At 50.6% G+C, this 24,110-nt stretch overlaps 2 protein-coding genes across 4 annotated transcripts; both read left to right on the top strand.

Moving 5' to 3' along the window:
• The first annotated feature begins 4,839 nt into the window (after positions 1-4,839).
• On the top strand, positions 4,840-17,360 carry DPF2 (double PHD fingers 2). 3 transcript variants are annotated; one of them, XM_090258701.1, is made up of 13 exons: positions 4,855-4,931; positions 6,600-6,773; positions 9,311-9,471; positions 9,882-9,989; positions 10,288-10,451; positions 11,297-11,389; positions 11,529-11,607; positions 12,113-12,154; positions 13,198-13,335; positions 13,463-13,591; positions 13,755-13,867; positions 14,700-14,781; positions 17,218-17,360. In XM_090258701.1, exons 3-13 carry the CDS (start codon positions 9,339-9,341, stop codon positions 17,292-17,294), a joined length of 1,158 nt encoding a protein of 385 aa, XP_090114827.1. In that variant the 5' UTR covers positions 4,855-4,931; positions 6,600-6,773; positions 9,311-9,338; the 3' UTR covers positions 17,295-17,360. The 3 variants fall into 3 exon arrangements, with proteins under 3 accessions (XP_090114809.1, XP_090114820.1, XP_090114827.1); XM_090258683.1 differs by lacking the exon at positions 6,600-6,773 and having other exon boundaries at positions 4,840-4,931; XM_090258694.1 differs by lacking the exons at positions 6,600-6,773; positions 12,113-12,154 and having other exon boundaries at positions 4,843-4,931.
• Positions 17,361-20,669: 3,309 nt separating this feature from the next.
• TIGD3 (tigger transposable element derived 3) lies at positions 20,670-23,869 on the top strand. The gene is made up of 2 exons (XM_090267448.1): positions 20,670-20,868; positions 21,799-23,869. Exon 2 carries the CDS (start codon positions 21,815-21,817, stop codon positions 23,228-23,230), a length of 1,416 nt encoding a protein of 471 aa, XP_090123574.1. The 5' UTR covers positions 20,670-20,868; positions 21,799-21,814; the 3' UTR covers positions 23,231-23,869.
• The last annotated feature ends 241 nt before the right edge of the window (positions 23,870-24,110 follow it).

The raw sequence follows: 24,110 nt of genomic DNA, 5'->3' as shown, positions 1-24,110 counted from the left end.
TTTTTATTGATTTGAGAGAGAGAGAACATAGATTTGTTGTTCCACTTGCTTATGCATTCACTGGTTGCTTTTTATATGGGCCCTGACTGGGGATGGAACCCATGATGTTGCTGTATCGGGACAAAGCTCTAACCAACCAAGCTACCTGGCCGCGGCTTGTCTTTATCTTCTTTAAGCACAGCAAGCAGTGTTATTTTATGGTTATTATCAGATAATTCCAATATCTTAAACCTTCGTGAGTCATTTTATGTTTTCTGTTGTTTGTATCAGTTCTTGTGCAGTGTTTCTTGTTTCTTTGTGTGCCTGATTATTTTTTACTATGGACTGGATCGATAGCATATCTGAAGAAAAATTTTTAGAAATAATTTGAAGCTTTGGCTGACAGTACATTTCTTTAGAAAGGATATTGCTTGGTACCAAATATGCTAGCTTTTGCCAGGTGACTAGGGGCATTATAGGATGGGTCCAAGTTTAACCCAAGCTTAAACCAAGTTCAAGGCTTGAGCTTCCCTGGACCACCCAGGTAGTATGATTCTGGGCTACATGTCCATAGAAATATCCCACCTTACGTCCCATCTTAAAGTAAGTGTGTGTGTGTGTGTGTGTGTGTGTGTGTGTGTGTGTGTGTGTTGGTGGTGGTGGGGTATCTGACTTCCTACTTTGGGCAGGCTATGAGTTTTGATTTTTGACTGTCCCAGCCAGACTACCAAACAACAACATAATTTCACAATTACATCTTCCAGATCAGTAAATGTCTCCAGAACAAAAATTGCTTCAAATTCTGGGCGAGCCTCCTAAATGTTGGCCCAGTAATTCTTCACTATATCATTAGCTTTTCAATGCTTTTAAGATTTTTTTCCCCCACTTTCTCTGATTTTTAATTTGTCTCAGTGGGAGCAATGGAATTAAATACCTAACCAGGAGCCTGTCTTCCATTAACTACCTAAATGTAATATTAAGAAGATCTCCTGGGTTTCATTTATATTTCTATCTGTCTCCACTAGGTAACAGCAATCCTGTTACCCCTTAACAATTAGTATCAATCACCCCAGCCGATAGCTGTACCCCACTTTTACTTTCTTGCCCAGTGGATTTAGAATGCAAAATGACCCACTGACAGTCCCAGGTCCTAATTTAGAAAATCATATTGTGCCCCCTGGTGGAAGCATTTCTCCCATTGGTCCTTAAGGCTCTAGAGCCAGAACCCAGAGTTGCAGGCACAGGAAATCTTTTAAGAGTCATTGATCCTCTGGATGGTGTGGCTCAGTGGATTGAGTGCTGGCCTGCAAATCTAAAGGTCGCTAGTTTGATTCCCAGTCAAGGCACATGCCTGGGTTGTGGGCCAGGTCCCCAGTTGGTGGCTTGCAAGAAGCAACCAACTGGTGTGATGTCCCTTCCCCTCTCTCTAAAAATAAATAAATAAAATACTAAAAAATAAGAGTCATTAGTTGAAATGGCAAATGGCTGCACCCCCACTTCTATTCTGTAAGAGGAAACACTACATATGTGTAGAGTATCTACTGTTCAGTGATGTAGCATATCTTTAGAGAATCCTAAAAGAACTGAGAGCCACTGATGCTGGGGCTCATAAACTGCCTTTCCAATTATACAAAACTAGGCTACTTGTTATTACTGATATATTTTTTTACTTTCACCCTGGCTGGTTTGGCTCAGTGGATTGAGCGTCGGCCTGCGAGCTAAGTGTCGCTGGTTCGATCTTCCAGTCAGGGCACATCAGAGAAGGAAAACTCTGATTCCAAAAAACTTCCGCTGCCTTGCGGCATACCTCTTCAGGGGAAAGGCTAAGGGAGTAAACCCCGACAGAAAATCCGGAGCCGGAGTCCCTAAGGCGGTTTGACGTAGTCAACACCGGCAACTCCTGCGCACACCTGAAGCCAAGCTGTATTGACTCCGTCTTTCCCTTGGACCCTTCAGCTGCGAAGAGAGGGGGAGTCTGCTGCATGGGCAACAGCAGACCCTCCATATCACCCTGCCCAGGCTCTGTAGCTTCAGCTTCACTGGAGAGGACACTCCAGCGTCATCACAAGATGTCGATTCAACACGGGAGGAGACAGATACCGTGTCACTCCCGAGTCGGACTGCACGGCCATTCTCGGCGGTGCAGATAGACTCTTAAGAAGCTACACCATCGTCTCTCGAGACGGACGGCTGCCGACGATTTTTTTACTTTAAAATTTTTATTGAGTTATACATATAGAGAAGTGCACAAATTTTGTGTAGTTCAATTAATTTTTACAAAGTGAACAAACCTATGTAACCACCACCCAGGTGAAGAAAAGGAACATTATTAGCACCGCAGTCGCCACCTCATGCCCTCTCCTTGTCTCTATCCTGTAAAGGTAACCACTGCCCTGAGTTCTAGCCCCATAGTGTATCTATTTATGTAACTTTATATAAGTGTAATCATATAAGACGTCCTCTTTTAAAATTGGCTTCTATTCCATATTAAGTTTTGAGATTGACTCATGTTGTTGTGTAGCAAGTTTGTTCTTTTCATTGTTGTTTCAGTCATTCTGCTGCTGTGGGCATTTAGGATGTTTCCAGTGTGGGGCTATTACAATGAGTGCTGCTATGAACATTCTTGACATGCTTTTTTTGATGTATAGATCCATGATTGGAAATGCTGCATCACAGAGCATGTGAATGTTCAGCTCTGGTACTAGCATACTGTGCTAGTCAGCTTGGGCTGCCGTAACAAAATACCATAGACTGGGTGGCTTCAACAACAGACAGTTATTTCTCCCAGGTCTGGAAAAGTCCAAGATCAAGGTGCCAGCAGATTTTATCCCTGGTGAGAGCCCGCTTTCTGCCTTGTAGACGTCTGCCTTCTTGCTGTGCCCTTACATGGCCTCTCCTTGTGGAGAGAGGTCTCTCTGACTACTTCTTAAAAGGGCACTAATCCCCATCATGAGGGTCCGGCCCTAACGACCTTGTCTCAACATAATTACCTCCCAAAACCGCACCCTCAAACATCATCACATTGAGGGTTAGGACTTCAATATGAACTAAGGGAGAACACATTTAGGCCACATCACATACCTTCGACTCCTGCATTGGGGTCAACTCTGATACCCTTGGTCCCCACAATCATTTGGTTCCCAGAGGTAACAGAGTGCACCAAGCCCTGGTTGATGTGGCTCAGTGGATTGAGTGCCAGCCTGTGAACTGAAGGGTGACCAGTTCGATTCCCAGCTGGGATGTATGCCTGGGTTGTGGGCTGGTTCCCCAGCTGGGGGTATGGGAGAGGCAACTGATTGATGTTAAAACACACACACACACACACACACACACACACACACACATGTATTATCTGGTTTTTCTTCCAACCTCCTGATATGTGTTTGCAAGTTTGGTGCTAGATAGATAATGACAAGTATCTCACAATCCTCATCTGCCAAACAAGACTTTAAGGCACAGTGATGGTAAGATGTGTCCTGATTCTGAAATATTATAATGGGGGGAGAGGACAGGGCATATGTGCATCTTGAATTGATGAAATAGGTATATGACAAGGACCAAAGACCAAGCCCGGGGAACTCTGATAGTTATAGGTGGAACAGGACAGCAAAATAAGCTGACGGAGCTGACAATGTGATAGGACAGCCGAGTGCGTATCTCAGAAACCTGGAGCAAAGTTTGACAAAGGAGGGAATGGTCACTGGTGTCCTGGGAGTTGACAGGCTGTTGAGGACAGAGAAGAGATCCCTAAATCTGTTGAAATGGAGGTCGTGGTGACTTTGTTAGGAGCTGTTTCAAGTGAACTGGTAGGAACAAAATCCCTATTAAATTATACAATAAGACTTAGAAGTAAGTCAATAGAGATAGGGAAATAAACAGAAAATTTGCTATGAAAAGGTGAAAGACATGGGGTGATAATAGATGGCAGATGTGGGATTAAGAAAGGGCTTTGTTTGTTTGTTTGTTTTTTAAAGAGGATATTAAGCCCTGGCTGGTGTGGCTTAGTGGATAGGGCACCAGCCTGCAAACCAAAAAGTCCCTGGTTTGATTCCCAGTCAGGGTTGCCCGCCAGACCGTCATTTGGGAGCGAGAGGCAACTGATCGATGTATACCACACTGATGTTGCTCTCCCTTTCTCCCTCCCATCCCCTCTCTTTAAAAGTTAAATAATAAAATTAAATTTTTATTTTAAAAAAGCGGATATTAAGCCGTATATGTACTCAAATTCGCACGATTCTACAGTGGAGAAATGAATGGTACAGGAAGAGTGATAGCTGCAGGTGGGAAGTTCTTCAAAACCTAAGCGGAGGGAACAGCTTCGATAGGAGTAGGAAGCAAAGGAGAACAGGTGGGTCCGAGCGAAGTTGGTGGCAGGAAGGTGAGGTAACTTTTGTCAGACCCCAGTATGTAGGCCAAACTGCGCAGCTCTGGGCGTTAACGTTCCGCTCCTTAAAACGGTCACATCTAGCAGCCCAAGTGCACTCTGCATGGCTCTTCTGCTACCCAGCAAACACACCCCCGCCTGCGGTGAGAGCAAAGGGTTAACCACAAGGTCAGAGGTCGGCGAGGGAGCCGGACGAGCGCGCTCCACCCAGCCCATCTCTGGGTCGGCCAGTTTTCACCAACCTCGCCTTCTCCCTCTCACCATGCCACATCCTTTTTCCCTCCTCCAGCTCCCCTAAATGGAGAAGGTGGGGCTCCCGATGGACGCTCGGGGCGCCCGCCCGTGCCCGTGCCCGTCGCGCCTGCGCGTCGGGCTCCTCGGCTCGCCGGCTTCAGCCCCGTCGCTCGCTCTCGAGGGCGCGCGCGCTCGGGCGGCGCCTGCGCAGACGGACTAGGAAACTGGGTCCCCCGTTAGGTCTCGGCGCCTGCGCGCTGTGGACTCCGGGCCTCCCGGCCTGAGGGAGAGAAGCAGGGAAGATGGCGGCTGTGGTGGAAAATGTAGTGAAGCTGTGAGTGGTCGTTTCTATCTCTCCTAGGCCGGGAGGTCTTGTAAGGGGCCTGGGGGGAGGGGGCGCTGCGGGAAGGGCCGAGGCGAAAAGAGGGATGTCCGCGGGAAGGCCATGTTGCGACTCCTAGTGGGGAGGGCAACAGGAGACTCCAGAGAAGACGTTGCGCTTCTTTGGAAACTTGTGGAGGCCCTGAGGGGGGCACACGGGAGCCCCTTACGGGCAGCCTCCCTGCGCCGTGCGGGGCTGTGCGGGCTGAGCACTCCTTCGGGCTTACGGTTTCCAGAGTGTGGCGCCCTCGTTGCGTACGACAGACACGGTCCCGGGGTCTCTCCTGAGACGCCGCAGTCCGAAGGAGCCGGGCCGAGGGCGGACCCGCGACCGACCCGTGTCCTCGCGAAGCCGGGTCGCCGAGCGCTCCCCCATGGGCTCCGGCAGTCGGCCCTGAAGCGGCAGGCTCGGCAGCTCTGCGCGGTTAAGCGCCGCGGGACCGTTTTGTTCTGAACAGCTCCGTGACGTGGGGGGAGAGGGGTCTCGGGGGTCAGAACCCAGGACCAAAAATATTCTCGGGAGGAATTCGTTGAGGAGCAGAGACAGAAGGGAAGGAACTTCGGGGGAAGGGCCCACCGCCCCGGCCACTCCCAGCCGGCCCGACACGGGACCCGGACGGCAGCTGGCCGGGACGCCCCGAGGCCGGCTGTCGTCGCGCGCGGCAGCATCCTCGTGCTGGGCACCCTTGGCGCGGAGTTAAAGTTCGTGGTGGTTGGGGACGTGGAGAGCGCGGCCTGACAGCTCCGAGGGCCGGGCGCTCGGGGACGTGACTGAGCCCCGCCTCCTCCCCAAGAGGAACCTGAATGAGTTGGTAGATGGGTTCGTGCCCCGTGGCGAGCAGAGCAGGCTCCTTGGAGTGGGGATCGGCGCCGGGGCAGGAAAACTGCGGGGCGTGTAGCTGTCCGGGTGGGGCTTCCGGGTTTTGCTTTTGATTGGACGACAAGGCAGAGGTGTCGCGACTGCTCTGCGGGACCCACGGCTTCTCATCTGTCTGCGGTGGGCTGAAGCCTCGTGACTCCCAAGAGCCGTTGAGAAGGGCGCGTTGCTTCGCCCCCCCTGCCTGGGGCCTTTTCTTTGAGAACGCTTGCCCACTTCCATTAAGCTAAGTGCCTTCTCCTCCTGTGGGTTTTTTTTTTTTTTTTTTTTTTTACTTTCAGCTGGATCCTGCTACCCCTTTCAGCCTGCCTCCTCCCAACATGATTATCTTCCTCTCTGATCTGCCCACTCCAGTTTCCCCGGCTTTCTTCTTCAGGCTGTTTCCCTCAATCTAGAAATGACGCTGTTGCTCTACCACTTACATAGTTATTCTTCGTGACTCAGATGTTCTTTCTTTGTTTTCCTGACTTTCTCTTTGGGGACTCCCCCCCACCCCCTCGTCCCATGGTAAGAGTTTTTACACAGGTTTCACGCTTCCGGAAAAAGAAAGCAAATACCTTGGAAATCTTGACTCTCCTATGGGAATGTCAGATGTGCCTAAATTTTGAGTTATACATCTTTTGTTTTTTTTTAATGTTGAAAGACTTTCTTAAGGGAAGGAAATAGGGTTGCCAGCCCTTTTGTGTGGTGTTAGAAGTGAGGGGTTGCCCATTTAAGTAGAGTGAGACTTATTTCTCTTTAAAGAACTCTAGAGATTGTGAGAGTCGCCAGCCACCGGTCCCTGAGTGCCAGTGATCAGAAACCAGCGGCCTCCTCCTCCGTTCTAGCCGCAGAGGGCTGTGGATCACATTTTCCTTCAGAACCTTCCCTTTAAGAAGGGGCTTCCATTGCTCCAGTACCATCCTCACCCTGGAAGAGGTGCTGTTTCGTTGCTTTTCTTGATCACGGCGTGCTGAGGGTATACATCGAGGTCAGGACCGCTGGCTCCCCCCTTCTGACTCGGATCTTGTTCTGGGAGAGGAACGTTCCTATTTGTAAACTCTCTGTCCCTCCAGATGTGGTCTCCTGTTTGAAACAGCCTTTGAGGTGTCTTACTAGGGTAAGGCAATCGGAGTGAGTAGCTGTGGCTGCTGACTGGTTCTGAAGCCTTCTGAGTTAGGTAACAAGATCTAGAGAATAACGTTAGCTTGAAGTTTCTTGCGATAGGAACCTTACGTTTTTAAGAGCTCGCGCTCATTCTCTCTTGCTCTCTCCTCATCAGACCCTCCCCCCCGCCACCAGCTTCTGTTTCATTCCCAGCTCTCTTACTCACCAGACACTTTGCCCCACGTAACTCACAAGAACTTTGGTAAAACATCTCTCATCCATCCCCCCTAAACTGTTTCCAGCCTCCTTGCCGTGACTTTGCAGCTCTCAGCCCATCTGGCCCTTCCTCGCATTTGACTTCCAGTGTCAGTATCAATTCCCATCAGCAGAAACAAAGGAGCTGCTGCACTCAGCCTTGTTTACTCAATATTCCTCTGCGTTCCGAGGACATGGCTGCCTCCTAAAGGCGAGCAAATGTGAGCCTGTTCCATTCTCTCCGCTCGTCAACACAGGATTTACGCCTACCTCAAATTGCAGTCATTACAGCTTGTTCAGTCAAGCCCAGCTGTCCTGTGGTGTCCTGCCTTGTGTGTGGTGTGTGTCTTTTTCAGTTCTGGGAACATGCTAAGCTGTACCTAAGTGGTCTATTGTGGCTGCTCGTGAAAGCCCCTCTCAGACTCCAGAGCAGGGTTATTTATTGGTTTAGCTCAAGACACAGACATAAGCAACAGAGCCTTACTCTGTCCAGCTTCTCGTGTGAGGGGTCTCCCTCTTGTAGAATATGTTGGCACTTACCTAGTCCAGCCTCCCCCGTGTATAGCAGAGAGGAATGTGAGAGCCTCATGGATTGACTGAATGTCCACGTTTATTTGGTGACTTTTAGCCAAGCCAGGTCTTTTTACTCCCAAGTCAAATCAAGATGCCCCAGACACTTGGATGGGTACTGGAATACCGTGGGAAAGGAGTCACCTCTGGCCTCTGTTTATTTTAAGATTGAGCAAGTATATAAATATAAATTGTTATAGTTTAAGCTCCAGTGCTAAAGTGCTTGTTAAGCCCTAAAAGGATGAGAACAAGATTATTTCTATACACATGCTTCTTACAACCAGATCATTCCTGGCACTGTGCAGTTTTCCAGCTTTTTATTTTTATTTTTAAAGATTTTATTTATTTTTAGAGGGAGGGGAAGGGAGGGAGAGAGGGAGACAAACATCAATGTGTGGCTGCCTCTCACATGCCCCAACTGGGGACCTGGCCTGCAACCCAGGCATGTGCCCTGACTGGGAATTAAACCGGCGACCCTTCGGTTTGCAGACTGGCAGTCAAGTCACTGAGCCACACCAGCCAGGGCTTTTCCAGATTTTTGAAGCGCTTAAGAGTTTACTCTTTATTAAGATTTCAAATTGAGTTGTTGAGTCCAAGAAGTTTCCTTCCTGTATAATTTGATGGTGTGAAACTGGAGAAGGGCCTAGGATGGGCCTTTGAACAAACAGGTTTTGTATCAGTATAATGATACTCAGTAAAGTAGGCTTAAAGGATGTTCAGGTATTTTCAGATGTTTTTCATTGACTGTAAAATTAGTATATAGAATTAATTAGTTGGCTAAGTAAGTGCCTAGTTAAAAATTCAAAAGATACAAAAGAGCATGTAGGAGAAAGTCCCATAGTCACTTGGTTTTTCTCCCTGGAGGCCTACAGCTTCTTTTCTACCTCTTTGTTCCACAAATGGTAGCATCCTAGAACACTTCTCAGCACTGTACCTAGCTCCCCCCCCCCCCAATTATCTTGGAGGTTGTTTAATATCAGTATGTGAAGAGCTTCCTGTTTTCTTTATGGCTAAACAGAATTTAATCGTAAAGATATGTTGTAGTTTGCTAACTATATTTTAGTACATCTCCCAGACCTCGTTGAACTCAGTTCCTCTTTTATAAAAAGGAGTTAACCTCTGCTTTTCATAGTCATGAGAATTAAGAGAAATAACATCTTTTTTTTCCCCTTGATCCTCTTTAGGGAAATAGCATCTTGAATAACATAGCGTTTGGACTCAGGAGAGGCACAAAATGAACATTAGTTTCCTCTCCTCTTTGTGGGTCAGACTTAAGTCCGATTAGACACATGAAGAAATCATGTGTTCCAGACCGTGACTTATTTGTAAAGCACCTTTTCTCATAATGGCTTAGTGAAGGGGCTTGGTGTCCCATGACGCAGAAAAAGAGGCAGATACAACCAGAGCAACAGTCTCCCAGTCCCTTGAGCCTTTTAGAGAAGCAGACGGCAAGGGAGAGGGCTAGTTGGGCTCCGTGTGCCCTGCCTCCCTCCCCCCCTCCCCCCAGCACATACATAAACACCTGATTATTGTCTTTACTGCAGCCTTGGGGAGCAGTACTACAAAGATGCCATGGAGCAATGCCACAATTACAATGCCCGTCTCTGTGCTGAGCGCAGTGTGCGCCTGCCTTTCTTGGACTCACAGACCGGAGTAGCCCAGAGCAACTGTTACATCTGGATGGAGAAGCGACACCGGGGTCCAGGTGAGGATCCAGGCTCAGGACCACAGGGGAAGAAGCTTCCTCATTTTAGGGATGAGCCAGCCGAGAGGGTTTTTCCTACTGCTCTCCACCCGTGGATGAATATGGCCTTCCCGTGATTAGAAGCCCAGGGAGGGAGAAGGAGACGGGTTTACACAAGCACCTTGGTTTTTTGCAGGACTGAGACTATTATTGGGCTTCTGCAGAGCTATGTGGTAGCCAAGGCCCCTGAGTTTACACCTACTTTTCTTTTCCATAAACTGTCCCACTCACCAATGCGCCCTCCCCCAGCACTACCCATATTCCTCCCTTGCACTAGAAGTCAGGTGAGGCCTACTCATCGAGAAAGTATATGATACTATTTTCTAGGACTGGATTAAATCTTGACTTCTCTCTCTTCCTTCCTTCCACAGGATTGGCCTCTGGGCAGCTGTACTCCTACCCTGCCCGGCGCTGGCGGAAAAAGCGGCGGGCCCACCCTCCTGAGGACCCAAGACTTTCTTTCCCATCTATTAAACCAGGTAGCGCACATGCCTTCCTGATAAGAGGCCAGTTAATCTCCTGTTACATACCAGGCCTAGTGCTAGATCATGAAGATACTAAAGGGACTAAGATGTGATTCCTTTAAAGAACTCAATCTAATAGAAGAGACAGATAAACAGATGATTTATGGTACCAAGGGAATTCGGGTGTCTTGGTTCCTTAGTAGCCAGAGACCAGGAGACAGCGGCTGGCCTGTGGCCGGCCCAGCACTCTGGAGGCCCAGAGCAGTGTGCTGTGAGCCCTGTGGGCCTTGCCTCACCCTGACCTTGCCTGCAGACACAGACCAGACCCTGAAGAAGGAGGGGCTGATCTCTCAGGATGGCAGTAGTTTAGAAGCTCTATTGCGCACTGACCCCCTGGAGAAGCGAGGAGCCCCAGATCCCCGAGTTGATGATGACAGCCTGGGCGAGTTTCCTGTGACCAACAGTCGGGCACGAAAGGTACAAGATGAATACTCTGGCTGAGGGAACTTTGGTGGAAACCAGCCTCCTCCTCATCAGAGGCCACCCAGTAGCTAGAATGGAAGCAGACTGTGGGCTAGGAGGCAGGCCCCTGGAGTTCTGTTTCATTCCCTCGTTAGTGCTGGGTACCAACGGGCCTCACTGTTACCATCTAGTCTTTCCTGCTCCTTTCCTTCCAGGTACAGACTCCCTCATTCATTTTTTGTCACAAAAGTTTTTTGGTGCCTGTGGTTACATAGATGAAATAGATGTGGTCCTTACCAACAGGCACATAAAACTATACATAAAAATAATAAGAGCTAAAAATACTCCAGACACAGTACTAAGTGCTCTTCCATCATTTTCTCCAATCTGTACAACCTTATGAAGTAGGTAGTGTGGTACCCATTTCACATACAGGAAGGCTGAAACAGCAGTTAACAAAAATGTCCCATAGGCCACACGATTAAACAGCAAAGTTCTAAATCTAGGAAGTCAGGTGCTGGAAGGGACCCACCACTGAACATGCTCCTGGGACAGCAGATCAGAGGCAGGAGAGGGCATGGCTACCTGGGGTATCAGGAAAAGCTGTGTGGAAACATGACATTTGAGTCAGCTGCTTGGAGATGGTGGGAAAGGCATTCTAGGCTCGGGGAACAACATGAAGAGTGGCATAGAGGAGGAAGAGCCCAAAACATTGAAGGGAGGAGGACAGGATTATAGGGTATTGACTAGAGTGGTAGGGCCAGGTCACAAAGGAGGTTCTGAGTGGCCTTGCCACTGCCCTAGGGGGAGCTTTTGGGTGGACATTATTTCTGCCCACCCTAACCTTCCTGTCCACTCAGCGGATCCTAGAGCCGGATGACTTCCTGGATGACCTTGACGATGAGGACTATGAAGAAGACACTCCCAAGCGTCGGGGCAAGGGGAAGTCCAAGGTGAGGGGCCAAGGTGCTGCCTGCAGCCCGGGGTAGGGGAGCGTGCGGATTTGAGTGCTTTTAGCAGCCACTTCTAGGAGAGTTTAACTCCTTAGGCCTAGACACCTTAATAAGAGCATCTTTTTGCTCTTTTTGGCAGAGCAAAGGTGTGAGCAGTGCCCGTAAGAAGCTGGATGCTTCCATCCTGGAGGACCGGGACAAACCCTATGCCTGTGACAGTGAGTGCCTCCCAAGTGGGTGGGGAGTCCTTGCCTTGGACCCGGCTCCTGCTCAGGATACGAGAGGAGGGCGGGCTGTGTTCTTGCTCAGAGTGGTAAATAAGCCTGGACTCTTGTCCTCCCGACTGGTTCCGTCTGAGACCGCTGGGAGGCCCGGGCCTCTGCTACCTGATGGGTGGGACCTGCATGCTCCGGGAGAGACTTCTGCTGTCCCCTGGGGTTGGGGTGCTGGTGAGGGGGCACCCACAGCAGGCAGAATCAGCCTCTTGATAGATGGCATCCAGGTCTGCGGGCCCCTGTCAAGCCAGGGCCCCGAGTCCAACAAGTTTTCGACGATGTCTGTTCTTTCTCCCCCTTTTCTCTGACTCCTCACTCTGTCCCTCCACCCTGGGAGCACCATCGCCGCTGGGGTTTCTCTCTCGTTTGCTCCGCTTTCCTGCCGCTGCTGCTCCTGTCTCAAGTATATCAAGGCCTTCTTCTCATGACTTTTCTTTCTGTCTTTCAGATAGTTTCAAACAAAAGCATACCTCGAAAGCGCCCCAGAGAGGTAGCTCTCTCAACTTTTCAGACTTTTGGTTTTCCTATCCCTATTTCCCTACCCCCTTGTTCCTCCTGCCTTTCTCATCTCCTGTGGTGCTAGTTTAAAAACCTGGGATGGCTTGGGGATGGGAGCAGCGGGCCTTCTGTTGTGCTCCGCTCCTCACAGCCCTGGAAGCTGCCTCACCGCTGCTCCTCTCCCACCAACTTGTTCCTGGGGCTGCTCGGGCCATCTGCATGGGGTGGCTTCAAAAGCATTCTAAGAAACCCGTTAAAAACAGCTCCCTCTGCTCCCCCTTCCCCAAAACAGCCACTTGGTGGTCAGCTAATGTTCCCCACTATCCAGCTGCTTCCTGAACCCATCCATTTCCTATTCCTTTCCTGCTGGGTCCCGTGCTCTTCTTGGTGTCACTGCTCAAAAGCAAAAGATGCCTCGTGGGGGTCTGCTTTCCTTGCTGGCTGGTGGGGTTGGTCAGGGCACTGATTGGTTGGGGGTGTCTTTGAATTTCTTTGGGGGCAGCTACCCTGCAGACTCAGTTTACAGGTTATCCCCAAGAGACCCAGGCCCTATCCTTTATCCAGTTTGGGCAGAGAGATGTGCTCTGTGGTATATATCACGTAGCATGTGCCTTCCACATTTACTGAGAGCAGGGAGGAAAGAGTTTGAATTATCTTTCTTACCTCCACTGCTTCCTGCCAAATTGCAAGGCCATAGAAATTCTCTTTCCTTCCTGACCTGAACCTCCCCAGACTGTTCCCTGGGCCAGTATTGATGGGGCCAGGGCTCAGCCCCACAGACAGCCAATGTGGAAGAGTGGAGGGGGCCATGGGCTGGAGTCTAGTAGGGACAAGAGCCAAGGGAGCTGGAGAGCCCCAGGGCCTGATGCTCCTGGCCAAGCGGAGGTGGCCGTCACTAAAAGCCTGTCCCAGAACAGAGCTGGTCGGGCTGGGGGTGGCTGCCTCTGCTTCAGGGGGAGCCCCACAGCTTAGAGGGGCAGGGATGTGGCACTCTCAGACCCTAACACCTTCCTCTGCAATCTTCTCCCCACTCAGTTTGTGGAAAACGTTACAAGAACCGACCAGGCCTCAGTTATCACTACGCCCACTCCCACTTGGCTGAGGAAGAGGGTGAAGACAAAGAAGACTCTCAGCCACCCACCCCGGTCTCCCAGAGGTCCGAGGAGCAGAAATGTAAGCTAAGGTGTCAGAATTGGGGCAAGCAGGAGCCAGCCTAGTTATGAAAAACCCTTTGTCAGGGATGTTGAGAGGCCTCAAGGCCCCCATGAGTATCATCAAGGTTCTTTCTTTCTGCCTGTAGCCAAGAAGGGTCCCGATGGATTGGCACTACCCAACAATTACTGCGACTTCTGCCTGGGGGACTCAAAGATCAACAAGAAGACAGGACAACCTGAGGAGCTGGTGTCGTGTTCTGACTGTGGTCGCTCAGGTACTTCCAACCCCGGGGCCAGGGCTGCCACGGCCAGCATCCAGTCCCCAAGAGGTTCTTGGCTTGCCATCATCCAATGGCTGTCACAGTTAACCAGGGCACCTTGCTTCTCCCCCATTTCGGGCTGCCTGTTTCACATGCCCCCCCACCCCCACCCCCACAGGGCATCCATCTTGCCTGCAGTTTACCCCCGTGATGATGGCAGCAGTGAAGACCTACCGCTGGCAGTGCATCGAGTGCAAGTGCTGCAACATCTGTGGCACCTCCGAGAATGACGTGCGTGTCCCTGCCCCTCCTAGCACGCTCCTCAGCTTTTACTGTTTTTCCCATAGTTCCCTCTAAAGTGAGCTTTCTTTTAAAAGGGAGCAAGACCCCCTCATGCATGTCCCTCCCCAGCATTCCAGGTAGAATTTCATTTGGCAGGTGTTTGTTGAATATCTACTCGGTGTAAGACACTGTCCTAGGCACTAAGGACACCAAACAAGATGAACAAGGTCATTGCTTTCATGGAATTTATAATCTTGTGGGAATAAGCAATAAGCAAGGAAATGAGTGACATTTTTATGCTGTGCCATGAAGAAAATGAAACCACTAGTGTGGCAGAAAGTAACTGGCCGATTTGGATAGTCAGAGATGGTTTCTCTAAGGGGGTGATGTTGATGTTGAGGTTTGGGTAATACAAAGGAGCCAGTCCAAGAAGGTGTGGAGGCGGAGCATTCCCAGGAGCAGCAAGTGCAGAGACCTAAGGCGGACAGGCCAGGTGTATTGAGGCCAGTGTGGCTGTGCGAAGCCGCCTTGCATTGGGAGAGCAGGTAGAAGATGAGCTTGGGTGGCAAGACCGCCAGGTCTGAGGGTTTAAGCAGGGCCGTGGCGTGGCATTCTGCTTCTCCGTGGAGAACAGACTGTGGAGACCACGAGGTCAGTTAGGCGACTGGCAGCGTAGAGGTGGGCAGCGGTGGTTTTCTACCCAGAGACGGCCGCGTCTGTTCCTGCCTGCCACCTGTCTCTCACTTGGAAGTAGCAGCAGTGTCTACAGAAGCCCGCCTTCCTACCGATGGGCCTATTAGTAATTCACCTCCTGCTGCCTCTTCTGTCTTGCCTTCTCTAGGACCAGCTGCTATTCTGTGACGACTGCGATCGTGGCTACCACATGTACTGTCTTACCCCATCCATGTCTGAGCCTCCTGAAGGTAGGTTGCCTGGGTACTCACTCAGAACAATTATTATTAATAACTTGGACCATCAGCTGTACGGTAAGTGAGTTCTCTTGTCAGTGGCACATCCTTCCAGATGAGGGAGTAGGCATTTTGCCTTCACTCATTTTAGAGTGCTCTCCTAGGATTTCAACTTCGAGGGTCTATTGTCTGCACATTATCAACAGCCCAAGAAAAAGCAGATACTGAGCAGAGAACAGTTGCCAGAAGGTATGATTTGTTTTTCTTCAGTCAGTCCAGGAAGCTCATTTTATAGCTTGTCTGAAGTGATGCCTTGGTTATTAGCTCTTTGAACTTGACAAATTTGAGTGTTCATTTCTGCCCAGTCTGGAAGGGCATTGAACCTGAAACCTGGATATTTTGCTTAATAATGCTCCATATTTATGGAAGCTCTTTGAGGAAACCAGTGGTGTCACCATAAAGTGGCTTCCTTGCTACAAGTCCCCTTCCAGCCAAATTTCTGTACTACACCCCTCCTCTATAGAAATTTGGGAGCGTAGGAGGATGTGAATGCCCTAGTCGCTGGCAAGAGAAAGGGGCTGATGTAAGGTAACTTGTAATACAGGTCAAACTGCTGTCACCACCCACCCTCCCAACACTGCCCCCTTCCTGCTCCCCCCGCTAGAGAAGCAAGTCACAGTCCATTAGCAGCTGCAGGGAGCACTCAGCTCTTCTTACCTCTTCTGCCTATTTAGAAATCTACTTTGGGGAGAAGTAGTGAGTTCTGTGTTTCATTTTTTTAACCATAAAAATATCAATTTACTAATAAAATTCCACATTAACTATGGAAGGGATTTCCTCTTTTAAGTACTGCCAGATATTGAAGTAGTGGAGGCAGCTGAAGGGGGGCCCCCTAGAAGCCATCAGAAGGTGTAGGCTCTAGGTTAGGGAGTTGGCAAACTATACCCTACAGCCAGTCCAGCTGCAGCTAGTTTACATGACTCTCAGGCTAAGAATGATGTTCACATTTAAGGGTTGGTTTTTTTTTGCTTTGTTCCTCTTTTTCTACTTTTTAAAAAATCACCCTAAGACATGCTTATTGATTTCAGAGAGAAGGGAAGGAAGGGAGAGAGAAACATCTATGTGAGAGAGAAATATTGACCAGTTGCCTCTAGCGCGCCCTCTGACTGGGGATCAAACCCACAACTTAGGCATGTGCCTTGACCAGGAATAGAACCTGCAACCTTTTGGCATATAGGACAAGGCTTCAATCAACTCAGCCACACCAACCAGGGCAATGTTTACATTTTTAAAGGGAGTTAAAAAAAAGAGAAAGTAATCAAGACTATATAAGGCTCACATAGCCTAAAATATTTAACACTCTGTCTGGCTATTTACAGAAAAGCTTGTCAACCCTTTTCTACATGTTGACCTTTGGGACCAAAAGGACCTTCGTGTTTTTGAGAGTCACATGTCTCTGGAGTACTGATAAAAGCTGTGGATTCTTTCTCAGAGTAATGTTTACACACACACACACACACACACACACACATAATTAGGCTTAAAATTTCAAGGCATTAGGGGCTAATTCTGTTTCTAAAAAAAAAAGAAAGCGTAGGAGGATCCAGCCATAGTAAACATTATAAACAATGTATGAGGCAGTTATTTTTCTTATAAGGGACATTATTTTCTGTTTTTCTGTGAAACTAGACCTGGGTTCTATCAAGTTTGGTTTTCATAGTTCAGCCAACTTTTCTCCGATTGGGTCCTCAGTCTTTGCTCAAACACCTAATGGTGATGGGGGCCCATCCCATCTTTCTGTGGTTTTCACAGAAAGTTGTCTTATGTGGAATCAAAATTGGTTTTTCTAGAGCCTCTATTCATGGTTTTCTAGCTTTTGAGAACAAAGTCTGGTTCTTCTGTAATCATAAGGCTAAAGCTGGAGTGCTTTAAAAATTTATACTTGCCCAGGCCCTCCTAGACTTAAAAATATATATATTTTTAAAGATTTTATTTACTTACTTTTAGAGGGAAAGGGAGGGAGAAAGGGAGAGAAACATCAATGTGTGGTTACCTCTTGCGCACCCCCAGCTGGGGTTCTGGTCTGCAACCCAGGTACGTGCCCTGACTGGGAATCAAACTGGTGGCCCTTTGGTTCACAGGCCAGCATTCAATCCACTGAGCCACACCAGCCAGGACTAGACATTCTGATATAATGGGACCAAGAGGGTCTGGGAGTCTGTATTCTGAAATAGTCCTCCAGGTGATTATTTCTTTCATCTCCATTGAAAATTATTTTTCATGGTATTTGAAGTTTCTCCCAGCTCAGGATAACTGTAAAACTGCTACTGCAGAATGCTTCCCATCCTCCCTGTAGCTAATCCTGTTACTAGAGATGATGTGTGGGAATTGGAAGGACAGCAGATTAGGGTTGTGTGGGACCCGTCCTAACCCCATTATGCTTCTCTGCAGGAAGTTGGAGCTGCCACTTGTGTCTGGACCTGCTGAAGGAGAAAGCCTCCATCTACCAGAATCAGAACTCCTCTTGATGTGGCCACTCCCCCTGCCCCCCCCCCCCCAATACATCTAGGGCTGTTTTCTCCTCTCTTGTTTTTCATACCCACCTTCTCCTTCCTCCTCTCTTTCACGAGTCCAGAGAACCTGGGGGTGGCCATGCCAGCCTGCCTTTGGCAAGAGCAAGCTGAAGTGGCAGCTCTGACTGCCTCTGGCCCCAGGCCCTCAGGGAGATCAGAGCAGCATACTGCCACAAGGTGCCCCTGTGGGCCCAGCTTTTCATGGCTCTCCGTGAAGTGCATTCACTCTGCCTGCCTTGGGCCCCGGCCCTGGTTATCACAGGGTTCAAACAGTGTCCACCAAGAAAGAGTGGGGAAACAGCTCACTTCTCTCTGAGCTTTGCCTCCACTCTGGTCCCCAGGGTTTTTCCTTTCCCCAGAGGAAAGCCAGGCCGGGGCCTCTACCAGGAGTACCTGGGAGCAAGCAACTGAGCAAACAGGATGCACTTGCAAGAGCTTTCCATGTTCTTTCTGCTGCTTAGCTTCACCACCTCCTTCCCCCAGGTGGTTCTGTGCAGCCCTCTGTTCCTGCTACCCAGGATCCTTTGCCTGAGCCAGGATGCTCTTGGTCACTCTGAGCTCTGCTGTGTCCCTCCCCAGGGGGAGTAGCAGCTTGACCCTGATTCTTCCTTGTGTTCACGTGGCTCACTCACAGGTGGTCTCTAGTGACTGCAGCATTCCCCACCCTTGGAATTTCCTTTCTGCCTCCCTTCCTTATTTCCTTTGGTTTTGTGGGGAGAGGGAAAGCATCAGGGGGCCAGGCCAGCCGCTTGGGGGTCACAGGGAGATGTTGGACAATGTGCCTGTTTTTTAACTTGATGAAAAAGCCTACCTCCAAAATCCCCTTTTTGTTCTTCCTAGACCTGGGTATTCAGCTCCTGCCCTTAACTGAATTGGGAGCCTCTGCCTCCTGCTCTGTGTATCCTGGCTCCTGGGTCATGGGGAAGCCACACAGACATCCCTTCTTCCCTTGCACGCTCACTAGCAGCTGGTAAGGTCTTCACACCCTGATTCCTCAGTTTTCTGCCTGGTGACACTTTAGTGGGAGGGACACTCCATGCCAGGACACCCTGGAGTGATCTTCCCATTGGCCTTGGGCAGGCCCTAATTCACTGTCACTTTGGAGTTGTGTCTTTTTTTCTTTCTTTAGTTCCTATATTCTAAACATTAGTACAAATAAACGTTTTTACACAGAGCCCTTTGCTGGATGATTTATCTCCTGACTCCCTTTCCTGGTTACAAAGGCCACTTCATTCTAAAACTCTTACACAGCAGTTTTTAAATGTTGTGAAATGCAGCTTTTTCTCCCAAGTTAAAATTCTTACTGATTTCCAATCTATTAAGCAAGTTACAACAGTTCTTTGTTATAAAGAACAATGAAGTCGTTTTAATTAGTACAAAACTTGGGTCAAAATCAAGTTTAGATCCTTTTTATTTCTGTATTTTGGTTGATTTGGAGGAAATTCCGCTAACCTCATATATAACAGTTGACCTTGCAATTTGAGATGCTTAAAATGGCTCCAGAAGCTTATGTAAATGTTAAAGAGAATGGCACAGGAAAACTAATGACATCACAATGGGACACATGAAAGTTTTTTGTATGGCTAATGAGCATGAGCAGCAGAGCCACCTCAACTGTGCTTGCCCGGAATCTGAGTGCAGGAAGCATGTACTCAGCCTGTAGTGCAAGACCAGCCTGCCTGCAGGCGTGCTTATGTGCACAAAAGTGAGTTTTCTTGCCCCTGCAGCCAGCATTTGACAGCTTCCATAGTGGATCTTGCATATCTCAGTTGAGTGTGTATGTTTTGAAGTTATTAAAAAATTTTAAATACTTAAGTCTATCAGGTATGAACCCTCAAAGTATCTTTAGGGTTTTCTGGAACAGTCTTGAAAGCCACTGTTACCTAATGGAAGGCAGTGCTCTGGGCTGGGAATTCTGTTAAGGAAAGAGCTCAGCCTCTGTCCTTGTGCTTTCACACGGAAGTAGGCCAGCAGTAGAGGGAGGAGAGCAATGCTCCTTTGTGGCTGAGTAGTCCGAAGGCCAGAACAATTAAAGAATGAGATTATTATAGTAGGCATGTGGGAGGAAATTTGGAAAGGCTTTGCAAGAGGTGGGATTTAGGATGGAACTCAGAAGGATGATGCGGGCAGGACCGAAGGGAGGGAAGCCTATGAGAGCGGCAGAGAGATGGGGACTCGGTTCTGCGGCCGGCCTCCCAGTCAGCTGTGCGGATGAATGAAACGAGGCTGGAAAGCACATGAAGTCGGGAGCAGGGAGCCGTGGAGCCCAGGCTACGATGTCTGCATGTGATTGCATAGAACAGGTAGGCCAGCCACCTGAGGGGAGGCAACGATATTACATCTTGGGTTTAGAAACGAATCTTGCCAACTGATACCAAAACTAACAGTGACTGAAGTAAACATTAATATACTCGTCAGCTGGTAATTACAGAATAGGCTGTACTAAGCTTAATAGATGATGCATGTATTAAAACTTTATAAGTATTTTATAGCCGTCAGCGGCTGCAGCTCCTGCTTAACCAAGGAATGGCCCTGACCACAGGAAACTGGTCATCAGCGCCTCATAACGGAACCAGCAGAGACGCAGTGACCCTGCGGAAGGGGCGATGAAACTACATGCTGGCGCACGCAGGAAATAACCTTAAACCCACCCGAGTACAGCTGAGACACTGCAGGTCGCCAGAATTCCTTAGTTTTCCTCTTCTCTCGGATTTTCCTATATAAACCAGCCAGGACCCCCAAGATGCTGAGATGGGCTTTGAGGCAAGGGTCCCTCATCTTCCCTCCGCTCTCCTTTACATCAGCACCTGCCTCTCCAGTATTGACTTTCTAAGGGGCAGGCAGCTGGGCCTGCATCCGTGACAAAACCAGCAAAACTTAGCCCTTACTCGCCCTCAATCAGACCCGCCCCCCGTTTCTCCCGAGCCGGGCTGCGAGCGGAGGCCAGCGCTGTCCATGGTAACGGCTTTTGTGTCGCCTGCCTGCTTCCATTTTCTCAAAAACCACTTCGTGAGGGGCATTAACCCTGTTTGGTAGATGAGGAAGCTGAGGTCAGGAAGGCCTCGGGACACCAGCTCTGCTCTCTGACTCCCACGCCGTCCCGAGGCTCGTCAGGCTCCTGCGGGGCCCCAGCGGCCGGGCTCTGGCGGGGTCCTGGCTCCGACTGGGCTCCCACAGGGCGCTGCAAGCCCCGCCCCCGAGGGGGCTCGATAAACCGCCACTTCCGAGACGGCCAATGAGACTTATCTGGGGGCGGGACCAGTTGCTGCTGAGGGCCAATCTGATTGGGCCAGGGCGGGGCTTCAGCGGGTGGGAGCCCAGCGACTACACTACAGTGTTCCCAGCTGGGAGAGAGCCCGTGGGGCGGCGCGCGTGGGGGGTCCTGCTGGGCGCGCACCCGCAGCCCGAGGTCTGCACAGCTCCTCGGCCCGCTCTGCCCTCGGGGTCGTGGCGCCCGTCCCTGCTCCACTCTCCCGGCGCCTCCTGGACCTGCACGCGGGAGACGGGCCAAGGCAGGGCAGGAGCTGCGGTAAGAACGCCTGAGGTGGGTGCGGAGTGGGAGGCCGGAAGGCGGGGAGCCCTTGGGTCCACCCCGAGGACGGACCCCGAGTCTAGGTGGGCAGGGGCCCGCCAGGTTGCCGAGCCCGGTTCCGGGACTGCTTGGGGCCCGAGCGCTCTTGCCTGCTCCCTGATACCCGTCCCAGGCTACCCTTAACCTGCTAGGGGCACGCCGCCCCTCCCGCTACCGATGGCCTGCACCCCTCTTGTCCTCTACCGCTTGTGCACCTGCCCTGTAGGCCTTGTGCTCCCATTTACTCTCCAGACCTGACCCCCGCCTCACTTTACCTCCTGGGGACCCAGCACCAAATTAGATTCTCTCCTTGAGCCCCATCCATCCCTCTTTGTCATCTGTACACCTGTCACCTCAACTCGGTTCATCCACTCCACCGCCCCGTCTTCAAAGATCTTCATCTAAATCCAGCCCAGGCTGTCATCCGCCTCCTCCTCCCCCAGCCCTGATTACGCCTACAACAGCCCCACTCAGCCCCAGCCTCTTGTCCTACCTCATCCAAACTCTTTCGTTGTCTATGCAGCTGTCCCCTCTGCTCTATTCATATTTCTCCCCCAGTTATGCCAACCCCCTGTCCAGACTCCCCTCTCCTTCTGACCAGTGAGCCACTCCGTCCCTCCCTAGCTCTGTCCTGGCATTCCTCTGCATCAGTACCCAGCCCACTGCTCACTCAGCCCAGACATTTCCCTTCCCCTTTCAGCCCAGCCCTCACAACTCCTACCCAGTGTACCCTCTTACCCTTTCTCAGGTGATCCAGTTCCCCCTGGTCTCTCCCACATACCAGCCGATTTCCCTTTCTTCATAGATTCTCTTTTCCTTATGGTGCCCCTCTCCTGTGCCACCTGGCCTCAGCAATCTGAGCTCCTCTCACTGTTTTCTCCTGCACAGGTGCCCTGGAGAAGCCATGGAGCTGAGCAGCAAGAAGAAGCTTCATGCCCTGTCCCTGGCTGAGAAAATCCAGGTGCTGGAACTCCTGGATGAATCCAAGATGTCCCAGTCGGAGGTGGCCCGGCGCTTCCAGGTCTCCCAGCCCCAGATCTCACGCATCTGCAAGAATAAGGAGAAGCTGCTGGCAGACTGGTGCAGCGGCACGGCCAACCGGGAGCGCAAGCGTAAGCGCGAGTCCAAGTACAGCAGCATCGACGAGGCTCTGCTCTGCTGGTACCACATTGCCCGGGCCAAGGCGTGGGACGTGACAGGGCCTGTGCTGCTCCACAAAGCCAAGGAGCTGGCCGACGTCATGGGCCAGGATTTTGTGCCCAGCATTGGCTGGCTGGTCCGCTGGAAACGCAGAAACAATGTGGGCTTTGGGGCCCGCCATGTACTCGCCCCTCTGTTCCCCCATGAGCCACCCCCCCCAGGCCTCATATCCCAGACCCAGCTGCCTCTTACCCTTAAAGACTTCTCCCCAGAGGATGTTTTTGTCTGTGCTGAAGTGCACTTGCTGTATCGGGCAGTGCCTGGCAGAGTAGGTACAGGTGACCAAGTGCACCTGCTGCTGTGTGCCAATAGCAGGGGCACAGAGAAGCGGCGAGTACTGGTCTGTGGGCTCCAGGCTGCACCAAGGTGCTTCTCTGGGGTCAGCACTGAGGCTCTGCCTGCCTCCTACCACCCTCATATGGGCATCCCCTGGCCAGAGTGGTTGGCACAGTTTGACCGGGACATGGGGAGGCAGGGGCGACAGGTAGCCTTGCTGCTGGCTGCCCAGGTGGTAGAGGAATTGGCAGGCCTGCCTGGGCTCTGCCATGTGAGGTTATTACCCCTCTCCACCACCAGCACCACACCTTCTCTGCCCATCTCTGTGGTTCGGGCCTTTAAGGCCCATTACCGGCACCGTCTGTTGGGCAAGCTGGCAGCTGTGCAGAGCAAGAGGGCTGGCATGTCACTAGTTGAGGCTGGGGCAGGCATCACAGTGCTGGACACTCTGCACATGGTGGCAGCGGCCTGGGCCAAGGTGCCTCCCCAGTTCATTGTAAGAAGTTTCCTTCAGGAAGGGCTGGCTCCCTGCAGAATGCCCCTGGCCTCGGCCAAAACCGCTGAGATGCCACCAGTCCCTGGTGGACTGAGCCTTGAGGAGTTTTCCCACTTTGTGGACCTGGAGGGTGAGGAGCCTGTGTCTGGAGTGTGCAAAGAGGAGATGGGGACTGAAGACAAGGAGGGGGCTGGCGAGGATGGCTCCGAGCCTCTGCCCACCAAGGCTGATGTCCTCCGAGCCCTGGGCACCCTGAGGAGGTGGTTTGAGTGCAAGGGCACCTCCCCTGAGCTATTTGAAAAATTCTATGCCTGTGAGGAGGAGGCTGAGCGGCTCTGCTGTCTGTGAAGGGTCCCTGCTCCTCGCCCCCTCCGGTCCTGTTTCCCATGGAAACGCCCTCTCAGAGAAGGCAGGTTGGAGGCTGGTCCCTTTCCCATGGAAATGGGGCTTTTGTGAAAGGTATAGAAGGGTGAAAAGTTGGGAGACCAAGTCTAAGCTCTGAACAGAAGTTACCCAAGCCCAGAGAAGAGACAGCCAAAGGGGGTGTTAGGGGGAATGGAGCTAGGCTAGGTAGTTTCTGAGCCTCTAGGGAGGTTGGGACTAGAGTAGGTGAAATTTGCACTTTACAGACAGGCCAATGCCTTGAGCTCTGTGTTAAAAACAGTTCCTCTTCTGAAAATAGTTTTTAATCAGAAAAGAAGCCAGGGTGTAATTTTCAGAGGAAAAGGGTAGAAACTTTCAACTCAGATTTTTAAATGGATTGCTGAGGGTTGCCACCACACAGCTGTTTGGAGCTGTCTGCAGATGACCACAAGGACCCTCTTCTTCCAGAATTCCAGCAGGAAGGACTCCCAGGGCCTGGGGACTCCTCGTCAGCTACCAGACGGATCCCAGTACTGCCCAGGGCATCCTGCTGTTCTGCTAACTTTGCTCTTAGATTGCTGGATGGGAGGAAGTGTCCGTAAGAGGGGACAGGCTAGGGACTTACTTGGGAAACAGAAAAGAGCCAGAACTTGAAATAGTCATTGGTTCTTTTTATTTTTATTTTTATTGTTTGTTTGTTTTTTCTGTCATTCACTCAATCATTCCACATCTCTTCAGAAAGGCCTGTGTGACGAGGTTGCAAAGATGATGTCCCCGCTGGACAGGATCTTGCAGACAATGACAGTTGGAGTGTGATTGTGCAAAGTGCTATGGCCCTGTAGAGCCTGGCAGACTCCTGCAGGAG

This window comes from Furipterus horrens, unplaced genomic scaffold (assembly GCF_987537825.1).
Source record: "Furipterus horrens unplaced genomic scaffold, mFurHor1.1.pri manual_scaffold_2, whole genome shotgun sequence".
NCBI lineage: Eukaryota > Metazoa > Chordata > Mammalia > Chiroptera > Furipteridae > Furipterus > Furipterus horrens.
Note: the sequence above shows the minus strand (reverse complement) of the source record. Positions and strands in the feature narration are given on the sequence as shown.

Excerpts from the sequence above, each read along its gene's own strand:
- DPF2 (XM_090258683.1), top strand. The coding sequence starts at position 4,900 with ATGGCGGCTGTGGTGGAAAATGTAGTGAAGCT. Across the intron at positions 9,990-10,287 it reads TTTCCCATCTATTAAACCAG|ACACAGACCAGACCCTGAAG; the intron begins GTAGCGCACATG and ends CCTTGCCTGCAG. Across the intron at positions 10,452-11,296 it reads CCAACAGTCGGGCACGAAAG|CGGATCCTAGAGCCGGATGA; the intron begins GTACAAGATGAA and ends CTGTCCACTCAG.
- TIGD3 (XM_090267448.1), top strand. The coding sequence starts at position 21,815 with ATGGAGCTGAGCAGCAAGAAGAAGCTTCATGCCCTGTCCCTGGCTGAG.